General features: G+C 40.8%; 1 protein-coding gene across 22 annotated transcripts in view; it reads left to right on the top strand.

The window, feature by feature from the left end:
* Positions 1–22,957, top strand: part of ST6GALNAC3 (ST6 N-acetylgalactosaminide alpha-2,6-sialyltransferase 3) — a 561,430-nt gene that overhangs the window by 187,251 nt on the left and 351,222 nt on the right. For 4 of the 22 annotated variants that reach the window (XM_074376214.1, XM_074376210.1, XM_074376211.1 and 1 more), the window contains one exon: positions 4,685–4,741. The exons of the other annotated variants lie outside the window; for them this stretch is intronic. In XM_074376214.1, the coding sequence (XP_074232315.1) occupies positions 4,733–4,741 (9 nt within the window). In that variant the 5' untranslated portion in view covers positions 4,685–4,732. The remainder of the gene's footprint in view (positions 1–4,684; positions 4,742–22,957) is intronic. 22 annotated transcript variants of the gene reach the window in all.

Here is a 22,957-nt window from a genome sequence, read left to right as displayed (position 1 = left end):
AATAAGCATATTGCAGTGGCTTTCTCATGTGTAAATTGTCTAGTGGAACTGGTATGTTCTCAAAGTAGAATTGATCCTTAGCTAAAATGATTTATATGTGATCTACAGTGTTTTTGTTATTGTAAACCTATCTCCAACTTTTATATTGAAATTCAGTTGTGAAGTAGGATGAGGTGTTAATTTTTTTTGGAAGAAGGCATTCATTCAATACATATTTAATAAGTACTTTCTATGTATGATACAGTTCAGTTTAAACATGCCATGTACATCCTTACAAAATTGCATAATCTTTATTTCATTTTTATTCAATTTTGAAAAAAATTTTTATTGAAGGATAGTCAGTTACAATGTGTCAATCTCTGGTGTACAGCATAATGTTCCAGTCATACATATACACACATATATTCATTTTCATATTCTTTTTCATTAAAGGTTATTACAAGATACTGAATATAGTTCCCTGTGCTATACAGAAAAAAATTGTTTTTTATCTAGTGTTATATATAGTAGTTAATATTTGCAAATCTTGAACTCCCATTTTATTCCTTCCCAGCCCTCTCCCCTCAGTAACCATAAAATAAATTGGAAGGCCAAATATTCTCATCTAATATTGTTTCTTCAGGCCCTTACTTCCTTAGCTTTTTAAAGAAATGGGCACCTTTAGCACAGATGGGTTTATATCTAGATGATAATTCCAGAGCCATCAGTGCTTCAGGTTGCTGGGGAAGGAAATCAATTTTATTGTCACTTGAAGGCTCCCCTGGGATGAAGCAATATTGGAGGAAGCCATGCAGTCTAGAGTGTCGACTTTTCAGAGATTTGGAGTTTGCTTAAAAAATAAATGATCTCTGACTTAAACTTCTTCTGAGTACTTGCTATATATAGGATTCTGTGGAAGGGTTGGGTGTGCATGGCATTGTAAGATGTGGCTCAGCCCACAGAGGGCTTGCAGTCTAGCTGGAAATAAAGATCTAGAAGTAAGAAAACACAATGAATCCAAATGTAGGGTTTGAACTCTACATAATGCACAATGCATAATGTGATTGAAGAGAGAGAAATCACTAGATTACACAGCAGACCTAGAAAAACTAGTTAGTTGTTTTGGACATACTTGTGACCCTGAGGATTTACTTCCTCCAAAATTTTCTAGTGAAATGAAGGCACCAAAGATCTCTAAACTCTATCAAATGTGATGGGAGTGTCTTATTTCTGTGAGAAGATTTATAGCCTGTTTTCTTGTCTTATATGCTATAAACAAAACCTCATTCAAGAAAGTAAAACATGAATGTATGTTCTGAATATAGAATTATGATGCTCAACTCAAATGGCCATGATTTCTTTTAGGAGATAGAGAAGTTAAATTTGTAGGTGAGAAGCATTAGAATGAAATGCTCTAGGTTACCATTTGCTTACAAAAAATTAGAAGCAGCTGTAGCAGTGGAAACTTCTAATGGCAGAAGAAATCAAATGCTAGATACAGTAGGAACTAAGGGCTTAATAGACCTAAATGGAAGATGATGTAGTGGCAAGAGCTTGGGCTCGGGGGAGAGACTGTCTGGGTCTGAACTGTGGCTCATCACTGCCTGGGAATGGTTACGTAACCTCTTCTAGTCTGCCTCATGTGCTGGTATCTGTCACGTGAATTGCTGGGTAAAGCACTCAGCATAGTGCCTGGCACCTAGTCAGTGCTCAGTGTGTTAGCTGTTAATATCACCACCACCACCACCACCACCATTCTCTAGTAAGAATTAAGCCCTTCTGTCTTGGATACCTAATCTAATACCAGTGCCTCCTTTAAATAGTTTAAAAGCAGCCGGCACTCCATAGATTGTGGTGGGGAAATTGTAAGTGAAATGAGGGCTGTGACCTATATGATATTGGCAGTAATACCTCTCTCTGTTAGTGTATACATACACAGCCTGAAGCTGAATTTAATTAAACTTGGGCAGTAGCATTTTCACTGTTGATAAGCTTGTATTTATCTGCTCTGGTTTACGAAGCAGCTGGGGTTGTCCAAAAATCTAAGACTCTCTTTCCAAATTTGAAATTTTCTCCTTTATTAGTTGCTCTAGAACCTACAGCAGTACTCCAGAGGGTAAGTGGAGACTGGTTTGTCTGTCCTCCTTTCTCATTCTCTTCCCTCATTTTGCTTCTTTCTTTCTTTTTGCAACTGAAGCATGAAATAACTGGGCTGTGCCCGTCGAGCTAATTACCTCACCTGCTTCGGGGCTTTAGGGCCCAAAGACCTGTGGGTGATCTGTGATCATAGCAAACAGGAAGCCTTGGGGACCATGCTTCACATCTGAAATCATTCTAGTTTGAAAATGTGGGAGGGAAGCGGAGCAGCTTGAGAATAGCATGTGTCTGCCTAATCAGAAGATGTCGAAATGGAAAGATGTTGGAATAGAAAATCAAATGTCATTTATTCATCAGCCCACACTTCCACAAGTACCTTCCTGGAAGCCTTAGCATATTCCTTGTGGTGGTGGCCTTTTAAATGTCAATCTGCAGAAGGATTTCTGTTTTTAGCAAAGGCTGATCTCAAAGGCAGTTAGATAATAAAGTAACAGCCACCACTTACTGAGCGCTTGCTATGTGCCAGGTACTGTGTTCAGAACTTTCTTTGCATTATCTCATTCAATCAGGACAAAAGCCCTATAAGGTGCAATGTTATTATCCTCATTTTGTAGCTGAGATAACTGAGATTTAGAGGTAAGTAATGCGCTCAAGGTCACACAGGTAGTAAGTCCCAGGTGATACATGAACCTGGATCTGTCTGCTTACAAAGCTTGTGTCCTTAACCTCTTGTCTATACTCTTCATGTATGTTTCATGGGGGTACAGTTTCTACTAAAAGGGTATTTCAGTTTTCAGAGAAATTAGGATAGGTCTAAAGAAAATTAGGTACAGATTCGGATTAAATTCAGTATGTTCATCTCTTATTCCCCTTGGGTTCACTTTTTCATTTAATGATCCTTTTAAAAAAGGGATTCTTTTAACTACTTTTTAAAAAAGTACCATGAACATCCATCTAGGTTAATAGATATCTTAATGGCTGCATGATATAGTTTGGATACACTGCAATTTATTCAATCATTCTTTTATTGCTGGGCATTCACATTCTTCCAGATTTTTGCCAATTAGATAAATTTTACATCTGAAAGCTGCCGTTGTCTGTATCTCAGTAGCTATGTGATAAAAATTGGAAATTGGTGATGCCTGCACAATCAGGAAGTGCAAGCCCAGTGGTGGGCACGTAAGTGCAGAGTCAGCCGGATCCGGGTCCTGTCACCCACCTGCTGTGTGACCTTGGACAAGCCGTCCAACCTCTCTAAGTCTCGGTTTCTTCATGAAAAATTAGAGAAATGCTGTTGTTCTCAAAGAATAACTGAGAGGACCAATGGAATACTGTGTGCAGAGGCCTTAGCACAGAGCTGGGTGTGGAGCAGGTGCTACACAACAAGGGCAACCAGGTCGCCAGGACCCAGCAAAACGTCCCCTAATTAGAACTAGGACATGAGTTCTCTGAGGGCACGACTGGACCATGCCATTCATCTTTGGGCGTGGTGCATAACAGAGACTCAATAAATATTTGTCGATGAGAGAGGTTTGCAAACTTACTACTGTTCTGGGCAATATTTGCCTCTTCTTTCCAATATCTTTATTCTAACAATTGCTGAACCACATTTTAAGAGTGTCTGGGATGGAGAACTTCCAGCGGTTTAAATAGTTTTACCGAGGAAATGTTTTCCACATGGAAAGAGGACAGGGTGAGATTTATAGAGGTCTTGACTCACAATTTTCATTTGCCCAAACCATGTGTTTATGACTCCAGTGTCTGCGCTCTTAACCACTAAGCCACAATGCTGTAATAATCATGATGTGATGATAGCTAATATTTACTGAACATGTACCATAGGCCAAAAAATATGCCCAGGACCATTTACCAACTATCCCCTAATCAACACAGCAATCTTATGAGGAATATACCCTAATTATCCCCATCTTATTCTTGAGGAAAGCGGGAGTCATTGAGATGTGTCAGATTTTCCCAGACTGGTGGGGCCAGAACTCTGAACCAGCTCTGCCCAGCATCAGAGCCACATGCTAATTCCATGCCATGTTGCTATAACTGTGTATTACTGGGCTCAGTGTTTATGGAAATTGGTATTTATAAAGATATGGGAATATTCACTATAATATTTATGGTATTAAAAGAGGGATTTACAGAGAGCTAATGTAGGAGAGTATTGCTTTGTCTTCCTTGATGCTGCTTCTTTGATGTTAATATTTGGATCATCTAAGCAACTGACTTGTAATCAATCTGTGTCAACTAAGCTGGGGTAAGATGAAAACAGTATTCAAGAGACTGGTCTGGCTACTTTGTGTAGGGTGAGGTAGAGGTGGGAAAAGCTGGAAAGGAAGACAGAAGCTAAGACACTGTTGCATCCTTAGGCATGAAGTAAGGAAATCTGGGATGAGAGAGATGTTAGTGGAAATAGAAACAAATCAGAAATGTGAAAAGCATTTGTGGTAGGACTTGAAGCGGGGAGTAATTAGACCTTCATCCCGCGGTGGATTGTGGGGAGGGGGCGCTCGGTTCATCATCCTTCAGGATGTCATGTGTCCCTGCAGGTCGGAAAGATATGCCTGAGCATCTCCTATTTTCTCTTTCAAAATTTTAGGGAATATTCACCGGTGGTATTTCCTGACCTCCCGGAGTGACGTCTTTCATGTCCTGGGTGAGGAAGCACTTTATTTTATCTGAGGCTCACTGTGTCCAGAGTTATGTGGTGATCTGAAGGCCATATCTGTGAGGATCCTATCTAAAAGTATCTCAGCCAAGGGATCTCAGAAACAGCATCTTAGCTGAGCCACCCGTGTTCCAGACCTGATCTTCAATCTTATGAGTATAGAAAATCATTATCTTCAGGTCACCCAGTTCAGTCTCTGCCTCATGAAAACTAAATTGAAAGAACAATATAGAGGTTATGGTTCCAGTCATTTGCCATTTTTAACTGTGTAGCCTTGGGTGGGTTACTTAATCTCTCTCAGCTTGTTTCCTCAAATTAGCATGGAATCTTCCTTGTAAGATACTATGTTGACTAAATGGGCCCATGTGTGTAAAGTGCTTACAGTGGTGCTTAGGGCATAGCAAGTGCTTGATAAATATTATATGCTGGATATTATCATGACTGATCTGTAAATCAGAATTAACTTTCATATGGTATCCTTTTAATAGGAGCATTAAAATTTACATCCCTATATCAAGGGCTCTCTGTGCCTTCCCTCACCACCTCTATCCTCTACCCCATTCTCTTACTGAGGTTACTGGGAAACTGTATTTTTGATCAGATGGTAGCTCAAGGAACATGGAGTCAACAAAGAAAGGAGATCATTTAGGCTTGGAATCCTGAAGCTCTGGGAAAGTAACAAAATATTCCAGCCTCACAGTAGCAGTTACTTTTTGGTAATGGAATTGGTTTAGTTTTCTCAGCTCCAGTGTCTCCTTCGTTTGGACACTGCTGGTTAAACATGTTTTGCCCCTGTGAACATCATGTTTCTCTAATGCTTATCCCTGGCAATTGACATTTTCTTTCTGCTGATGTGTTAGCAGTACTCATTAAGCCAAAGTCAGGGATACCCTTCTTGTGGGCCTGGGAAGTGCTCTCTTATCTGTTGATTAGCTCTTGCAATGGCTTACCATTATGATACCATTGTTATTTTGTACAACATACAGAAACCATTCCATACTCATGAAGCTGGAAGGAACCACAAAAATTATCTCTGTCCCCCTCATTTTACAGATGAGGAAACTAACTTAAGTACTAGTCTGAAATTCTATTCGAACCAGCAGAGGATGTGTCTGGAGGGAGTTGGGGTTAGCTCTAGGCAGCCACATCAGCATAATAGTAGTAGCTTCAATTTTTCTTCATACTGCAGTGAATTCATTTGTTATAATGAGCCTATCTATCTATATATATTATAGCCATCAAATTATCTTCAGTAACTAGATAGGTGTTATTAGTTTAAACCTCTAAGACCCATAGAAATATTTCGGTTCACTAAGCACGTCTGCCATATGCACTTAAGGAGATTCTTCACTGAATGGTAATTGTAGTAACTGCTGCCCTGCTCTTGTAATATCTTCTATAAAAATAATAATTTGTGCTTCAAATGTCTGTTTCTGTGAGTTGCTCAAACTACTCTGCAGGAATCACTTACTTAAATCCATCCTTCAAGATGGTGTATGGAATAGTTTATTGTGGAGTGGCTTAGGAGGAGATGGGGACGAGTGCCAGGAGCTTCTGAAATCCACACCAAAACCTCATCTTGTTCGGATGTGATCCTTATTCGTCACGTTAGAATAAGAACTTAGGTGTTCAAAGCTATTTCACATTAATTGGGTTAATAGATTCTCATTCAACTCATCAGAAATAGTAGCAGTGGATATTGTGTCAGGTGATTAAAACAAGATAGGGAATCCAGTTTTGGCCCTAAAACCACCAAACTGATTTCTGATGAAACCATACCCCAAGACTCTTGACTATAACTCTAAATGTTTTGTCTACCAGATTATGTTACTTAGAGAATGTTTTCCATGTGTGTTACTTTTAAGGAGTGGCCTTTATAACTCTGGAATACAAAACATAAATGACCTATTTCTCATTATATGAGGCCAGTTAACTCAGGAACATCAGGAGGCCATCTACAGCATGCAGAAGATACAACTCAATGCCATTTTGCTCCAGGAATGTTTATATAGGTGATATTTGACTGTGGCAACTGCTTTGAAGAAAGAAGGAAAGCCATTTTGGCTAGAGTAAGCTCAGTTAAAAATTGACACATCAGGTTTCAGTGTGTCATGTTTTTTTGTTTGGCACAATCCAATTTTTGGACACCAATTACGATTGCATTGGCCGTCAAGGTTACCTGCAGGCAGGTCATGATAGTTATGTGGGATGGTGATGCTTGCACAGTATTGTGGTCTAAGCATGTTATGGGATAATGCAATAGCAATAGCATTGCTAACCATTTATAATCAAGACCATGAAATTCAATTATAACAGTTCACTTCAATGCACAAATATTGCGTTGCTCATCCATGTTGTTATTTTTCCTTCTTCTCTATGTTTTTCTTGTCTCTACTCCTCCTCGCATTGGTAGGCTGTGAAAACATAAGTGTCCACAAGTGCAGCCACATTTTATGCGAGTTCTTCACCACAAGTGTATACTTTCATCAAAGTTAAAGTGAAATAAGAGTGAAAATAAGACACAGAACATTCTACTTATTGGTTCTATGGCTGATGTTCATTGAATTCATTCCTGGGTATAAACATGGGGATTTTGGATTTAGGCAGACCTGGGACAGATCCTGGACCAGAGATTTACTTCCTGAATGGCCTTGTTCAAGTCAGTTTCCTTGTCTGTATAAAATGAGGAGGATAATGCTTGCCTTATAGCGTAATTATAAGGGTTAGATGAAAGTGTATATGAAGTCTCAAGGTTGGGACCTAGAATAGAATATTTCTCAATAAGTGTAAGTTTCAGCGTTTCTCAAATCATTGAATGCCTGAGTATCACCTGCAGTATTTATGAAAGTGTTTCCTTTTTCTTGTGCTCACAGCCATCCTCCTCCAAGGATCTGGGGACAGTAGGTCTAGTTAGGGCCCAGGAGCCTGCAGTTTCACAGGTAGATGGTCTGAGAACCATAGTTAGGAAAATTGTGCTTGAGGTTCTAAGCAAATGGGCTGTATAACGAGCTCTTCAAACTTTTCTGGGTTATGATCAAGTTCCCTCAACTTTTCAGGGAAAGAAATTGTAACTTTCAGGGCTCACTTCACCAACTGCAAATAGCTAGCAGCAGAAAATTGGATGTTGTGGGATTTGTTTATTTGTTCACCATATGCTATTGAGCAAACCCTGTCCCAGCTGCAGGGAACCCAGTGAGAGACAAGGCAGGCATGGAGGCAGAGAACTAAATGGTTTCCTTTTCCTGGGCGCCCAGGGCTCCACTTCCCAGGACATCTCTTCCTCAGCATCGCAATGACTCCCTCAAGTAGGTCTGTAGATTCAATTCCCCACTTGCCAGGACTCCTGTTCTCACTCCAGAAAGATACTGGATCTCAAAGGAAGTTGTTTCAGAGGAAGTAGAACTGTGAACCTCTGCTTGGGACCAGACCCTGCTTTCCTGGCTAAGACCAGATTTACTTGTTCTCCATCAGCAGTGGAGCCAGGCTCCAGGGGCAGCAGATGTGACCTCCAGCCTATGAACGCAAGGCCCCCTAAAGCCTGGAGGACAAGACTTGCTCTCTAGAAATGAAAGAGCAGCGGTTGCTTTGATGTCCTGTGTAACAGCTGGCTCAGTGGGAGCCAACTCTCGTTCTCATCTCCCTGCTCTGTCATGATTCCAGCCACCCATCTGAGCTTCCTGCTGCCACCCCCCGCGGCACGTATACTGGCCACTAACTGCACTCCCTTTTCTTCCACTTGGGGCAGAAACAGTCCGGCATGTCGGCATGTTGGGTACCAACTGTCCTCTCATCTCATTTGCCTCTTTGGCCACATGCTAGCTCTGTGGCCGCCTTCAGTCTCAGGCTCAGCTGCTCTGTGGGACCAGTCACAAGTGGTCCAGGGAAGCATTTTCTTTGAGTTGTGTCCCACGGAGACCTGTGTCATGCTCAGTTCTCCTTGAGAGCCAGCATGGTGAATGGTCAGAGAGCTGGGCTGGGAGCCAGCACCACCAGCTAAACCGCCTCTGCTCCAGCCAGCTTCCCAACCTTGGCCAAGTCCTGTGTCTTTCTCAAGAATTCCAACTCTCCTTCCAGCCCAGGACTGCTGTGGGGCAGCAGTAGACAGTGCCTGTATTGAGATCTTTTTCCTACACCGTGAGCCCTTGTCCCCAGTCACCTTCCCCAGTATGAATCCTCAAGACCTGACCTCTTGATCATGACCTTTTGCTTGATGGACCCATGGAACAATCCCCTGCCTCCTCCTTCCAGCTTGAGCTGACCTCTCTTGGACTTGGTCACTCATCTGTTTCACTTGTGTTCTTGCTAGGTTGCCTGCTCTGTCGCCTCCCTCCCCACCCTGCCCAGGCTCTGTCCCGCTGCAGTCCAAAGGCAGACGAGGCAGAACTGTTTCCCTCTTTCCTTCTCTGTGCCGGAGAAGAGCACCTGCAGTCCCCTCTCTGAACTTTTACCACTTCAGGGCCCTGCTGAAAACGAGGTAAAGATTCTGAAGGAAAAATATGTCAGTCCTGAGGCTGAATATGAATCTTATCTTCCTAATTCTCAGATTTGAAAAAAGTACATCCTTTCTGAAGAAAGTAGACTATTATCTTAATTATCACCCCTGTAAAATTGCTAGCGGTCAGAGGCCCAAGAAATGACTTTGCTCTGACTGTATGTGATATGCAAATGAAACGAATTCATGGCAACTGAGACCCTGGCTTTAAAATCAGCTCTTTGTGAATCGAAAGCAGCCAATATTCTGTAAATCCTCCCCAGATAGGGTTTCTCACAGAATTACTGGCAGACTCTGTGATGACTGTGGCTGCTTTGATATGAGGATGTAGTCAATATCTCATGAAAAAAGATTTCAACTTTCTACCTTCTGCAGGATAGAGAGGAGGGGAGGAAGTACGCAATGTTCTCATGTCCATCTGACTCAGCGACCAAAATGCTGTTTAATTTTTTAATTGATTCATCTGGATGGAGTCCATTCCCTGTAGAACTCACAGATCTCCATTTATGTAGAAAAGAAAATTGTAGTCCAGTCCCCACGGCTGCTTGAAATTCCATTATTGATGTGATGAGCTCTTTGTTCCCCATTTTGATACAGATAAGATATTGAACTGAAGAAAATGCGTGAAATATATCTTTCTCCACTAATAAACCGAGAAGTGGTAGTGGTGCTGTTTGTTAATTCAAGATTTGTTTTGCTTTGCCAAATGGGTTTGCCATTAATTTCACTCAGGCCACACAAAACTCTGCATCAGCAACATGCAGAAATAGAGGTGAGATTGTCGAGGAGTTGCCAGAATTTGTCTTGATGCTTGATGCAGATTTAAGAGCGAGAGAAAGCAAAAGCAACACATTGTGCTGAGATGCCAGAGACACCGGTCGGGGGCTGGTGCTGTGTGTGGACCTTTTCCTTCCTGAGCTCCACCTGGTAGCCCTCAGCCTTTCCTTCAGATCCCACACCCAATTAGTCAGCAAAGCCACCCATGGGGGAATCTTGATTTGAAGAGAGAGAGAAACTGGGTCTCCAGGTCTCAGCGCTGAGGTATTTCTGCACTGATCTCCAAGAGGCATTGCATTTTTACCTAGCTTCGTGTCTCCTGTAGTTTCACAACAACTCAAATAAAATACTTCAGGAAGAAAGCAGAAATGCTGGAAATGACAGGCAGTACCTGTCGGCTGAATGAAACTGACATCGCCTTGTCCCTGTCATCTTGACGCGATTGTTGTTTTCCTTTGCACAGCCCGTGATGCAGTGCACTCTGCCTAATTGCAATGTACCCGTCTCCCCAGGCCTCACCCAGGGCTCCTTTGTCAGGTCACTCTGTCACCAATACCACACATTTTGGCACTTTGTGTAGCCTTGTATTACTGTTTTATATTTAAGAGTTTCATGGGACTTACTATCACTAGTATAGAAAGACTGTATTTCACTAAAGGGAGAAGTTTTGACTTTGTTTTGGCCTCAGACTCTAAGCTATGGTCAGCTATGAAGAAGTCAGGAGCCAGATTTGCAGCCCATCTCCAGCTAAGTGGATAGAATTGTGCGGTGGACACTGGGTCATGGCCCTATTCCAGGCTTCATCATGTGCTTTCTTCTCCTCCCTCCCCTCTCTCCTTGTTGTCTGTCTCTTCCAAGCCTATTTCAGTCCTTTCAGGGATTAGGAAGAGTATAAATAACCTCATAACCTCCCATACACTAAGCTAGAGGTCAACACAGATGCTTGCAGCCTCCACGCCGGCAGTGAAATGACTCAGCCCAGGGAAGAGGCCATGGCCTGTCTCTGCACAGCACCGGGCACTGATGGCCACACTGGAAGGAGGACTCATTCTTGCCAAATTTTTAGCTTTTTTAAGAGAAGTCAGAAATCCCAAGTCTTAGGTAAACTCCACGATTTTCCACAATTTTTAAGCAATCAATATGTGTCCTAGGTGCCTCCCAACTGCCACCCCAATACCTGGCTGCCATAGTGCACCACTGGTTTGCCCTGCCTGCTTTGAAGTTTTATTTGGTAGCTACCCAGTTGTAATAGGGTTGCCTGTCCTACCGTGGCTTCCTTAGTATAAGGCTGTGCATATTTGGTCACTTGCCAAGTGCTGTTTGCTGATCAGCAAAAGCTGTTGAAGGATTCTGAAAGGAACAGAAAAAGGAAAGCTAATTGCTTAGTTCTGTAAAGACCATGGACCGTCACATCCTATGAATATACCCTACAAAATCCTGGCCCTTGCTAATGAAGCCTGTCTTCTCTCCCAGACTCTAACTGCTCTAGAGCACTGTGACTTAGAGGGGACCCCAAACGTGTGTGTGCCTGAAACCCAGTGAGGCATTAGGTTAGTCATAGCCATGTTCCCCAGTGTCAGAATCACGCTGAGGTCTTATCATTCTTGATGAGGGATTCAGGGGCATTTACAGCAATGCTCCCCACATGCTGGCTCCTGAGAAAATTTCTCTGACTTATAGCTCATCCTGTGAGAAAAGACCAATATTTCATAAAGTTGAAGTTGTTAAACTTATTTTGAGATTATCTACCTATGATTTCCCATGAGTGTGTCAGAATACCCTGCTAAGAAGGTCTTTTAAAAAAGAGTGCCTTTTGCTGGACACAATGAAAAGATGGCAACCTTAGAATGCTCCCTCCCATCTCTACTTCTAAGTTGTGTTAGTCTGTGAAATTGAGAAGTCTGTGATCGGACTTAAACTGCGCCCTCAGCTGATGGAAGGTGCAGGGAGGGAGGGGAGGAGGGGAGCAGCCAGGAGCTCCAGGACCCGTTCTTAGTGAGAGGGGTCACCTCCATGAGGGGAGCACGTCCTCATTCAATTCATGTGCGGAAGAGATTTATCCAAAAGCTGTGGCAAGCAGTTCAGGTTTTGGTTGTGGGGAGAGGGGGGTTGACCTTTTCTAATTTTGGAAAGAGAATGTATTCTTGAGAAACAAAAGATCTTCTTGTCAGCACGTTTGAATTCAGCCAATAGACCTGGAGGTGGCCCCGAGGGATGATGGGCTCAAAGAACATGGATGATACCATGTTAATTTTGACCTGTTTCCTATGAGCATTGCCCAGCCTGCTTTGGGGGACTGGCTGCCTTGTTTGTTTTATGAATTGATCCTCGTGTTGATTCTTTACTTGATGGCTGTAGAAAAGAAGCCTCTCTCCTGTTTGAACTCATGTGTCTGTGGGGACATGGTACGTCAAGGACCGGCCTGCTTATTACAGAAGAGTTTCCCCAGCTCTTGTTGATTTGGCGCATGACTTACTCGCTGAGAACTTTGCAAGCTATGGAGTGGGTGGGAAGTGGTTTGCTGTAACAAGAGAGGTTAGGAGAGAGGATTCTAGCCCCATTCTGAAATGACACTTAACTGGTGTTACTTCTTGGAACCAGAAGAACTTATTCTAGGAGGGAGAAATTATTCATAAATTTATAATTATTCATATTAATTTATTGAGGACCGCCTCTGTGCCAGGCTCTGTTCCAGGAGCTGGAGCTGTAAGCAACCACTAAACAAAGCAGACCCCAAGGCCTGTCTGCAGTGATCTTATGCTCTGGTGGGACCAAACAGGAAAAAACAAAACAAAATCTACAACACAATATATATGTGAGGAGGGGACAATTCTATGTGGAAAACAAAGCCTGGAGGAGTGAGGAGTGGTCAGATACCAGGCTATTTGGAAGTGCAGTTAACATGGATATCCAATGGCTTTATAAAGTTGGGAGGGACTTAGGGATTATTTAGACCTCTTCTGAGGGCAGGTAGGGAACCAAAGTGATTGAAGCTAGCTGCATGACAGTAGGGGCTTTTAGAAATGGAATGCTATGCCCTGTTACATTACAAGAAGTTAGAACACCATGTGAACCAAACTAAATGTATTTGCACAGTTGGCCTGTGAACTTCTAAACTATATCTTTTCATTTTACAGATAAGCAATCCAAGGTCCCAGAAAGTTCATTGACTTGTCCAACGTCATTAGAGGCAGAATCGGGATTGGAGCCTCGGGCTTTTTTATTTTGAGTCCAGCGTCCTTTTACTGCATCTGTACTTGAACCATGAATGGCTTTTCCACCTTAATGTCTCTGAGTGAGCACCAGTGGAGTAAAATGCTCTTTTTTTTTTCACTAAGGCAGCATGATGTTCTCATTTAACTATCCCCTTCATCTCTCTCATCAAGTGTCATCTTCTGAAACTTGCAAGCCCTTCCCTGTCCCAGCCTCCCCACAGAACTCCCTGGGGGCTGACTGACCGATGCGTGAGCCTTAGGGATTGTGAGCATTGGGAGGATAGCGGTAACCCAGCGTCCTCACTAGTTTGGTGGACACTGCAGTGAGGTACAGAATAACAGAGAGAGCCTATATAGGAAGAGAACAGAGGCTATACTTTTCTTTGGGCAGCTTGGTGGATGGATCGGTATTGACATAGCAGATAAAAGAGGTAGGTGCGGGGAGAGGAAAGGCCATTTAAAAAAATGTTCAAAGGTTCACTTGTAGTCCTTTCCATGATGAGACGTCTGTTGCATTTACAACCTTAAAAAATTATAGCCTTTTTTTCTATTATAAAAGAAATACATTCTGGTATATGGAATAATTTAATATACTTCATAAAGAAGTTATTGTCAGGAAAAGAATGTCGAGAAAATTAGATATCTGGGGAAACATCAAGTTGTATTTTCATCTCACATCACTGACAGACACAAAAATCTCCATGGATTAGAATATAAATGAAAAAAATCATAAAATACTCTATGGAAATTTAGTGAATATTGATTTGCTCTGTGAATAAAGAAGGATTTTGAATGTTTAAAAGCAAAGAAAAATAGGAAAAACAGCATTTATTATATAAAAGTTAAAACCCAACCAGAAAAATATTCATAATACATATTTGACAAAAGATTAATAACCTTAATATAAAAAATTTATATATATCTTGAAGGGAAAAAAAACCCAAACATCAATAGATAATTGAGTTGAGAGGAAGAATTCACAATTCACTGAAGAGGAAACATAAATGGCAAATAAATTTACAGGAAAAGGGATAACTTTCCTAGTACTCAAAGAAGATGAAAACTTCTTTGATACCATTTTCTATTTGTCAAGTTGGTAAAGGTTAAATACAAATTTTAATACTTAAAGCTAGGAAATTAAGCTAGACCTGTTTGTAGATTCCTGGTATAAGTATTTCCTGGTGTATCAATCTGGAAAGCAATAGGCAACATGCATTGAGAGCCTTAAGATGTTAATATTCATTGATCCATTAATCTTACTTTTGGAACTTTATCCTTAAAAAAAAGAGTTAAAATTTGAGAGAAGTTTTGTATCACAGCCTTATTTATAATAGGAAATGACTGAAAACAATCTAAATATCCATGCAGGATGTGTAAAGTTTGCTATACCATGGTGGAATGATATTCTTGGAAGTTTTAACTCTCCACACACATAGCCCCCATGCTTCTCCTGTGCTTTGTGTACTGCAGAGGCCTGCTGTTCAATATCTCTGGCCGTTTCCAAAGCCAGTGGCACCTCACTGCTTCATTCAGTGGGAACATGTTATGTGACTCAGAGGTGAGAGTCTCATTTATCACAGAAACTTTGGAACATAAAACTAAAAGGAAGAAAAAGACCAGCCATAATCATGACATCCAAAGTCAGACACAGTTAATATTTTAGTATATTCCTTTTTAATCTTTGTAAAATGTATTCATAGTTAGAGGGAATTTTACTTAGCTGTCATCCACCAATAATGAAAAACTCCTTCAGACTATGTATAGATTGTATGTGTTTATACTTGTGGGTACATAAACATTTTATGTATAAGCAAGTTTGATCCTGATTCTTCAACGTAATACTAGACCTTGAACCTATTCAAACTCATATTAATTTTTTAAAATTTTTGTGAAGATTCTAATTTATCCACAGCCTTTTAAAAACATACCTGCTGTGCAAAGTGAAGCTGGGGGACCCAGCTGTGAACTTGCCTCTGTGAGTCTGTTAACCACTCAGCATCCTGGAGCAAGCATGGGGCAGTCTTTCAGGAGTTTTCCCCCAGCTCTCCCAACCACCAGGAGCTCAGGCATGCCACTTCGCTCAGCCCTGTCTCTGATCGTCCTCTTCTCCCATTACTCGTCATTCCACATCGGGAATCCACAAGCAAGCAATTCAGGAACCTCCAGTGGAATATGAGTTAAAGCTGTTTCTGCGACCCACACGTCTTTAGTCAATAAACGGTTGTCAGCAGTCCTATAGTCAGAACTTAATAAGTTTGAATATTACTCTGACATTTTAAAAATGCTAGCCCCAGCCCTCTTTGTCTGATTTCTAGTCTCTGAAGGAACACTAAATGCAAGCATAAGCATTTTAAGGAGAGGGACATGGAAAGGGGATGCTTTTCCAAGATGCTCTCTTACTGTTTTTAATGACAAATTTGTGTGATTCAACAATTACTGGTAGAGACATTCACCAACAGAAGCACTCAAATTTGGGGAGTGTTGAACTTCATCTTGTGGTGAGTTCAGACCTGTGGAAGGCCACTGCTTCACAGGAGATGTAAGAATGTCACTCTCCGAGACTGCAGTAAGTGGAGTCCAGAGTTCTGCTTTGTATACTGAGCAAGAGGATGATGGTATTGCATCCTTGCAGACAGAGAAGCTGACCTCCTGTGCCATATGGAGACGGTGTTTTCCAAAATGCGTTTAGTGCACTTATAGTGTCTCGGCTTGTGATAGATGCCCCTCTAGGAAAGTTCATTGCTCAAATGCATTTAGAGAAAGATTCATTGCAGGGCTTTAATATTCTGAGGTGCATATTGCATTGAATCAATATGAACAGGTTTAGCATACAACATTTCCTAAACCTGAAAGAATACGAAATCTTTCTTCAGGGCAGGGTAGTGTTTTCTAAAGCTGACTTTGGAAGACTTTATGTTGGGGCTTTGCTGGTGCAGCAGATTCAAGTATTGGTCTACAAACTCAGATATGCAAGAAATAGCACTTTTACTTTTTGAAGTATTAAATTCTGATTTTAAAGCTCCATCTCTCCAGGTGGCAGGAAGCATAATCTCAGCCTTTCTTGGTGCTCTCTCCCTACCTGTTCGTGCTGTGCCAAAGTTCTGATCACTGCTCATTTGTCTACACTTGACCAGTTGTCTCTTGTCCCAGACAGTGCCTAATAACCATCTTGAGGTCTTTCCTGGATAATACTTGAGTGAGTCTCCACTGCTAGAGATGAAGGCAGAGATCTATTTTTCCCCTCCAAACTCCCTTTACCCTCAAATATTTTTTCCTCCCTTTTCTTGAGTAAGTAGATATTCTTAACCCATCATTAGTTTCTCCTGTTTTTTTTTTCCTTAATTGATGGTTTCTTAGTATTTAATAAAATTATCCCCTCCAGTATTTATATATTTTAAACAACAAGGGGATTTACTGACATATATCTGGATAGTCCACTGGTAGTGCTAGCTTCAGGACTGGTTTGATTCAGCAGTTTAAGAGTATCATCATGGTAGCAGTTTCATTCTTCTATATTGTGTTGACTGTGATATGCAGTTGAGACTAAGATCTGTTCCTTTGTTGTGATGCCTAGGGATGGTGGCGGAATGGCTAAAGTGATTCCAGGCTTCATATTTGCACACCACATCTTCCAGAAGGAGAGACAGTTGGCTTTGGGTAGCTTTTCAGTATATGAGGAATCCTCCTCTCATAGTAACTCCTATCAACCCTCTCCTAACATCTTAATTGGTCTTCATTGGATCCCACGAGTCCATTAAAATTATCTTAAAATACTTTATATATATAACACGAAAGATATATGAAGAAAAATATCATGCAAACCCATGGAGCTCTCACTCAGCTTAAGAAATACAGTATGACCAGTTCTGTTGGAGGTCCCTTCTAGTCCTCTCTAGCAGTGCCTCCTACATTCCAGAGGTAAGGTTTCTTGGTAATGGCTAATAGCTTGCTTTCCTATATAATTCTATTCCATATGTATATATTTCTAAACAATATATTGTTTAGTGTTGTGTGACTTTGAATTTTATATTAATGATATCCCCTGTGTATATTCTTTGGTGACTTGCTTTTTTCATTCCACATGATTTATGAGATTTGTTTATGTTGATGGTCATTTTCACTGTGATACAGCATTCCATTGTGTAATTAAACCACAGTTCATTCATCTGTCTACAGTTGATAGATCTTTTTTTGGTTTCAGTTTGAGATTATCATGAATAATGCTACCAAGCATCTCTCTTGTGCATTCTGGTCCCTGCATGGAAGGCATTCCCAAAATGTACATATATAGTTAAGAATGACATTGCTGAGTGAAATCAGGCACAATTTTTAATGTTATTAGATAATGCAAAATTATTTTCCAAAATGGAATAAAACTATTTTCAATACACATAGAATATTAGAAATCCTGTTGTTTCACATATTCTTGCAACACTTGGTTTTGTCAGAATTTTGAATAGTTGCCAGATTGGCCTGTGAAAATTGTATTTGCTTTTTTGACAAATTAATTATGTTGAGAAGATTTTCATTTGGTCGTTTGTATTTTTTATTTCCATTTTTGTGTGATATCTGTTCATTACCCATTTTGCTCAATTTGCTTTTTTGACAAATTAATTATGTTGAGAAGATTTTCATTTGGTCGTTTGTATTTTTTATTTCCATTTTTGTGTGATATCTGTTCATTACCCATTTTGCTGTTGGGTTGTTTTTCTCTTCTAAATTGATGTGTAGAAGTTCTTACATATTCTGCCTATAAATCGTGTCAGTTATTTACATTGCAGTATCTTCTCCCAATATGTGGTTTATAGTCTCACTTTTTTATTTTTTTAAATAATGTCTTTTAATAAATTACAAAATTTGATAGTTAAATATGTCAAACTGTTCCTTATGGTTTATAGTTTGGTGTCTTATAAAAACTTTCTTAATTCAACTTCATTACACACACACGTCTTTAATTGACTTGGCATGAGAAAAGGACATTTTTCCATTTCTTTTTTGAATATGACTATTACATTAATTATCTTGCATCATTTATCTTTACCCAGTGATCTGCAATGACATCTCTGTTATCTACCAAATTTCCATGTATGTGTGGATTCATTTCTGGGCTGTTGTGTGCCATCGTCTGTGTCTCTATTTGTGTCAGTACCATAATGTCATGGGCTTTTATACCTTTATAATAAGCTTTAAGTCTGATTAGGCAAGTCTTTTCCCACCTCCCCACCCTCTGGACCTTGTTCTTTAGGAATATCTAGGCTATTCTTGGCCTTTTGCTCTTCTGCATATATTTTATAGTTGGCTCAGACATTTCTAATATTTTAATTGAATTATGTTAAAGTTATAGATTTCAGGGAGTTATAATTTTATAGCATTGGGTGTTTTTATCTATAGCTCTATCTATCCGTATCCTTACCAATTTAGGTCTTTGTGTCTTTAGTTGCTTATCTTTCAACATAACATTTTCTAACTATTGCTGGACTTTTTTTTCAATGAACTTTAATGTTTACATAAGACAAGAAGGGCCTTTGATATCTAATCACCTCTACTTTTTGATGAACCCAAATCCCTGAGGCAAAGTATGATAGAGCTGACCTTGTCTGAAAGAAGGAACAAAGAATAAAAAATAAAGGGATAACAATATAATTTAAAAGTAATTTTAGTAAATTTGCATGCCACACTTACATGATCTTACTAAACCTCACTTTTCAGGGTAGGTTTTATTTCTCCTGTTTCAAAAATGAGGAAACCAAGATTTAGAGAAGCCAAGTAACTTGCTCGAAGTCACACAGCTAATGTGTTTCTGGCAAAGCTAGGATTTAAAATAAGTGAGTTTCACTCCAAACTGGTTTTATTCATCATACTGTGCTTTCCCTCAGGCAAAAAGAATGTTCGGAATTTTTCAAGCACAGAGTACAATGACCAGAATGAATAATTCATTCTACAGCCCAATTATGTGACATTCCACCCCTCCACCCCTAAAGTTAGCAGAGGTGTGATTACGCTCTGTCCCACTCCTCTTGTCACTATTGCTGGCTGAGGAGGCCAACTGGCCCCCAGGGAAGAGTTTTTGTATACCTGAGGAAGCAGATAGCAGACATCACCAGCATGCTTCCCTCAGACTGCATGTCTACGCACACAGCCAGGCTGGGGAACTGAAATGTAAAGCAGAAGTCTGTGTGGAGCCTTTTAATATTTTCTTAAACAGTCAGTGATGGAAAAGTTCGATAACAACTCAAGTAAAAGCTTATGGCTGTGAAAAGTCTCCTCTGTGGATTCAACTGGGAAGGATTCTCTGCTGAACACGGATGCGTGAGCCCAGTGTTCTTTGGTGGGAAAATTACCGCAAGTCATCTGGCCATCTATGATCCTCATGGGTGGAATCTTCTGCTGGAAGATACAGTTGTTATCAATCAACCTGCACTAGCCAGCAGGCCCCCGGAGCTTTCGGGGGAGGTTGTAACAGAAGAAACAGGAAGGAAGGAAGGAGGCTTTTGTAGGGAAGAGATGACTAATGTTCTTGATGGCTTGTCAGAGGCAGGTAGTGGGCACAACAGAGGAGCACAGCACTTGGGAGTGCAGGGTTCAGCTGTGGTGCCCAGAGGACTGTCGGCCAGCAGCTGTCCAGCTGTCCAAGGCAGAAGTGGAGTCCGCGTGGTGCCTATGGCCTCAGGGGGTCTCGCTGATTTTTAGAGCCGGAGCACAGTTGGGACTACTGCACCATGCCTGCCGACCTCAGAGGCCACTCCTGGGTCTCCTCATTTATGTTGCCTCAGAATCCAAAAATGAGATAAGAAGAACTAGATTGAAAGTTTCCAAAACTGAATAGAGATCCTCTTTATAGATGCAGTTTCAGAAACAGGTAGAGATACAGGTTATTTGACTGGTGGAGTTTTAAATGCTTTCCTATGTAAAGGCTTGTTGAGCGAGCAGGAGCCCACTAAGCATTGCTTCTGTTTCCCCTCCTCTCCCTCTGTCTTGCCTCTCCCTGACCCCTTCTTCTTTCCTCGGTCATTCTCTTTTCCATTGCTTCCCTCCTGCCTACTTTTCTTTCTCTTTCCTTTTCTCTCCTTTGCCTCCTCTTTCCTCCCCTCTAACATTTGTTATGTTCAAAGTCAGTGATGCCAAAGTAGAAAGTTGGAAAAAATTTCAGAAGTCCTATTTGCATTTATTTCATCAGTTGTCTATGTCTAGCTTTTGTGTAAGTAAATTGAGGATATGCTCTTAAAAATATGTTGGTAATGGCAGAAAGAAATACTGGAGACTGCTGCTCTCAAATGTCTCTTTTCATCTTAGAACTACTGCATCCTTTCCAGTTTGCATGCATGAATTATGTTTTTTGTATGGTTCTTTCAGCATTTATTATGTTTAATAAATGAATACCTAGCATGCCACTTTGAGAGCTAAATCTGTAACTGTTTCGACCAAGGTGAGGACTGTGATCCTCCTTTGGCATGTCCCTTATTGATGCCACCAGAGGCAGAAGATTAAGCTGGTTGCACCATGAGCAGTGGTAGGGCTGGTCCTATGTACTATCACAGAGGATTCTTGTAAAAATGAAGTGAAATAATGGGCATAGAATTGAGAATGAAATAAATGGTAGCTGTTATCACCATTATTAATATTATGTGCATGGTGTGGTACAAAGATTTGGACTCAGATCAACCTCTGTTCAAATCCCAGCTCAGTTACTTGCTAGCAAGTCACTTTATTCTATTTGTGACTCTTCCGTAAAATGAGATTCAGAGCATGCATTTATAGTTGGTCATGGAGACAAAGGAGGTAATCCGTGAAACTATCTGATACAAAGCAGATGCTCACGGAATATTGCCTTCTACTCCTCCCCACCCAGTGTTTTATAAATTTGACTCTTTAATATCATAATAACCCTTTGAGTACTTACTGTTATTACCCCATTTTACAGATAGGGAAGTTAAAGCACAGACAGTTTTAATAACTTGCCCAGAGCCACATGGATAGTAACTGGAAGAGCCACTGTTACTTATGTGAAGACAGCTTGTTGTGAGCTTTTTTCCCTTTTAATTGAAAATATTATTATAGTGAGATATTGCTTAGAAATCAGTATGGATTTTTCTCTTGAGTCTGCACATTTTCTCCCTTAGAGGCCTTAGGAACAAACGGTTGCCCATGAAACAAAAGCACAATTAGGAGTTTATTTTCTGTTTGTATGTAGTAAAGGGATGTATGAAGCTCGTTTGGTTCTGGTCTGAGGGAGGCCTCGGATGGCAGCCCCGGCCGCCGTCGGTCTGTGAAGCCTGCGGACCGGGACGCCTGCTCCTGCCTGCGGGGCAGAGCCGGTGCCAGCTGCTGCGGCCGTGCGCCCGCGCTCCTCGTCCACGGGGTGCGCGCCCCTTCAAAGGCACGCAGATGGGATTTCAAGTGGGGCCAGGATCGCTGGGAAAAGCGTTGGAAAGTGAAACCCGGCCAACAGCCAACACCCTTCTGTTCAACCAGAACTTGGGAGCTGGGTCCAGAGGATAATGACTACAAACTGGCTGTGGTTTGGGTTTTTTCATCATCTTGTTCTCATTTTCCAATGTTTGGTCCTTGGAAAGGCCCCAAACCTCACTGGGCTACACAATTTTACTGCCTACATAGGAGCTTTCAAAGAAAATGCACATCCGTGTGGCCTATGTTCGTTATTAAGATTATTAACACATTTTTAGGTACAATTGACAGGAAGGAAAAGGAGGAAGAGATTATATATTGAGCACCTACCAGGGGCCAGGTGCTATGGTAGCATTTTTGCCTGTGTTGGTGTAATTGATGACACCAGAGGAGCAGACATTTCTTCAGACAGTAATGGAAAAGGGGGGAGAAGGTTAATGGAGAAGGTGGGATGCATGGGAAATGGAAAAGGTAGGACGCATCTAAGTCTTTTTGATTCCAAAATCCATGCCCTCAAGTCAGCTGAAGTGATTAGAAATAATATATAATCACCTTCTGTGAGGAGACAGAAATCCCATTACATGTACTTCTCATTTTTTCCTCTCCTTCTGCCTGCTGAAGGAGTCCCGGCTTATTTGTTCAGTTCCTTTCCTTCCTTTTGTCCTGCTTTGAGAGCCTGGTGATACTGAGCGTTTGTGATGGACTTAAGGAGTGGAGGAGAGGGCAAGAGGCTTATGAACACATATACATATTCATATGTGTATGTATACTTATATTTTATGTATTATATGTAATTTTATACATGATAAATATGTAGACAATATGAGAGTATACCATACTTAATCTTTGTTATCTGTGCAAAACCCTTCAAGTATATCATGAACGTGTCAAAATGTTTAAAACGTCACTGTCATTTTTAATATTACCCCTAAAACTCTATAATAAGTAGATGCCAATATTTGATTATTGGATATTTAGGTCATTTCCAGTTTTTAGCTTTATCAACAGTGCTGCAATGACATCTGGAAAAAAAAATCTTTTTAAATGGCACAAATTCTTATTTCTTAGGGAAAAGCTTTATTGTGATTTTTTTTAAAGTCACTTGAATTATCTTTATTTTCAAACTAACTTTTTTTAAGCACTGGAATCATTCTTGCAACAATATCTTCTGAAAGACGCACTGTGTGAAACTGATAAAAATGGCCCTTCCTTCCATGAATTCCCCTCTTGCCCCTCAGTGACTCCTGAGCCTCCACAGTAGCCCAGAGTGCCCCCAGGACACTGCAGTAGGACCACTGAGCTAGGTAGTAGCTT

This window comes from Camelus bactrianus, chromosome 13 (assembly GCF_048773025.1).
Source record: "Camelus bactrianus isolate YW-2024 breed Bactrian camel chromosome 13, ASM4877302v1, whole genome shotgun sequence".
NCBI classification, from domain to species: domain Eukaryota; kingdom Metazoa; phylum Chordata; class Mammalia; order Artiodactyla; family Camelidae; genus Camelus; species Camelus bactrianus.
Note: the sequence above shows the minus strand (reverse complement) of the source record. Positions and strands in the feature narration are given on the sequence as shown.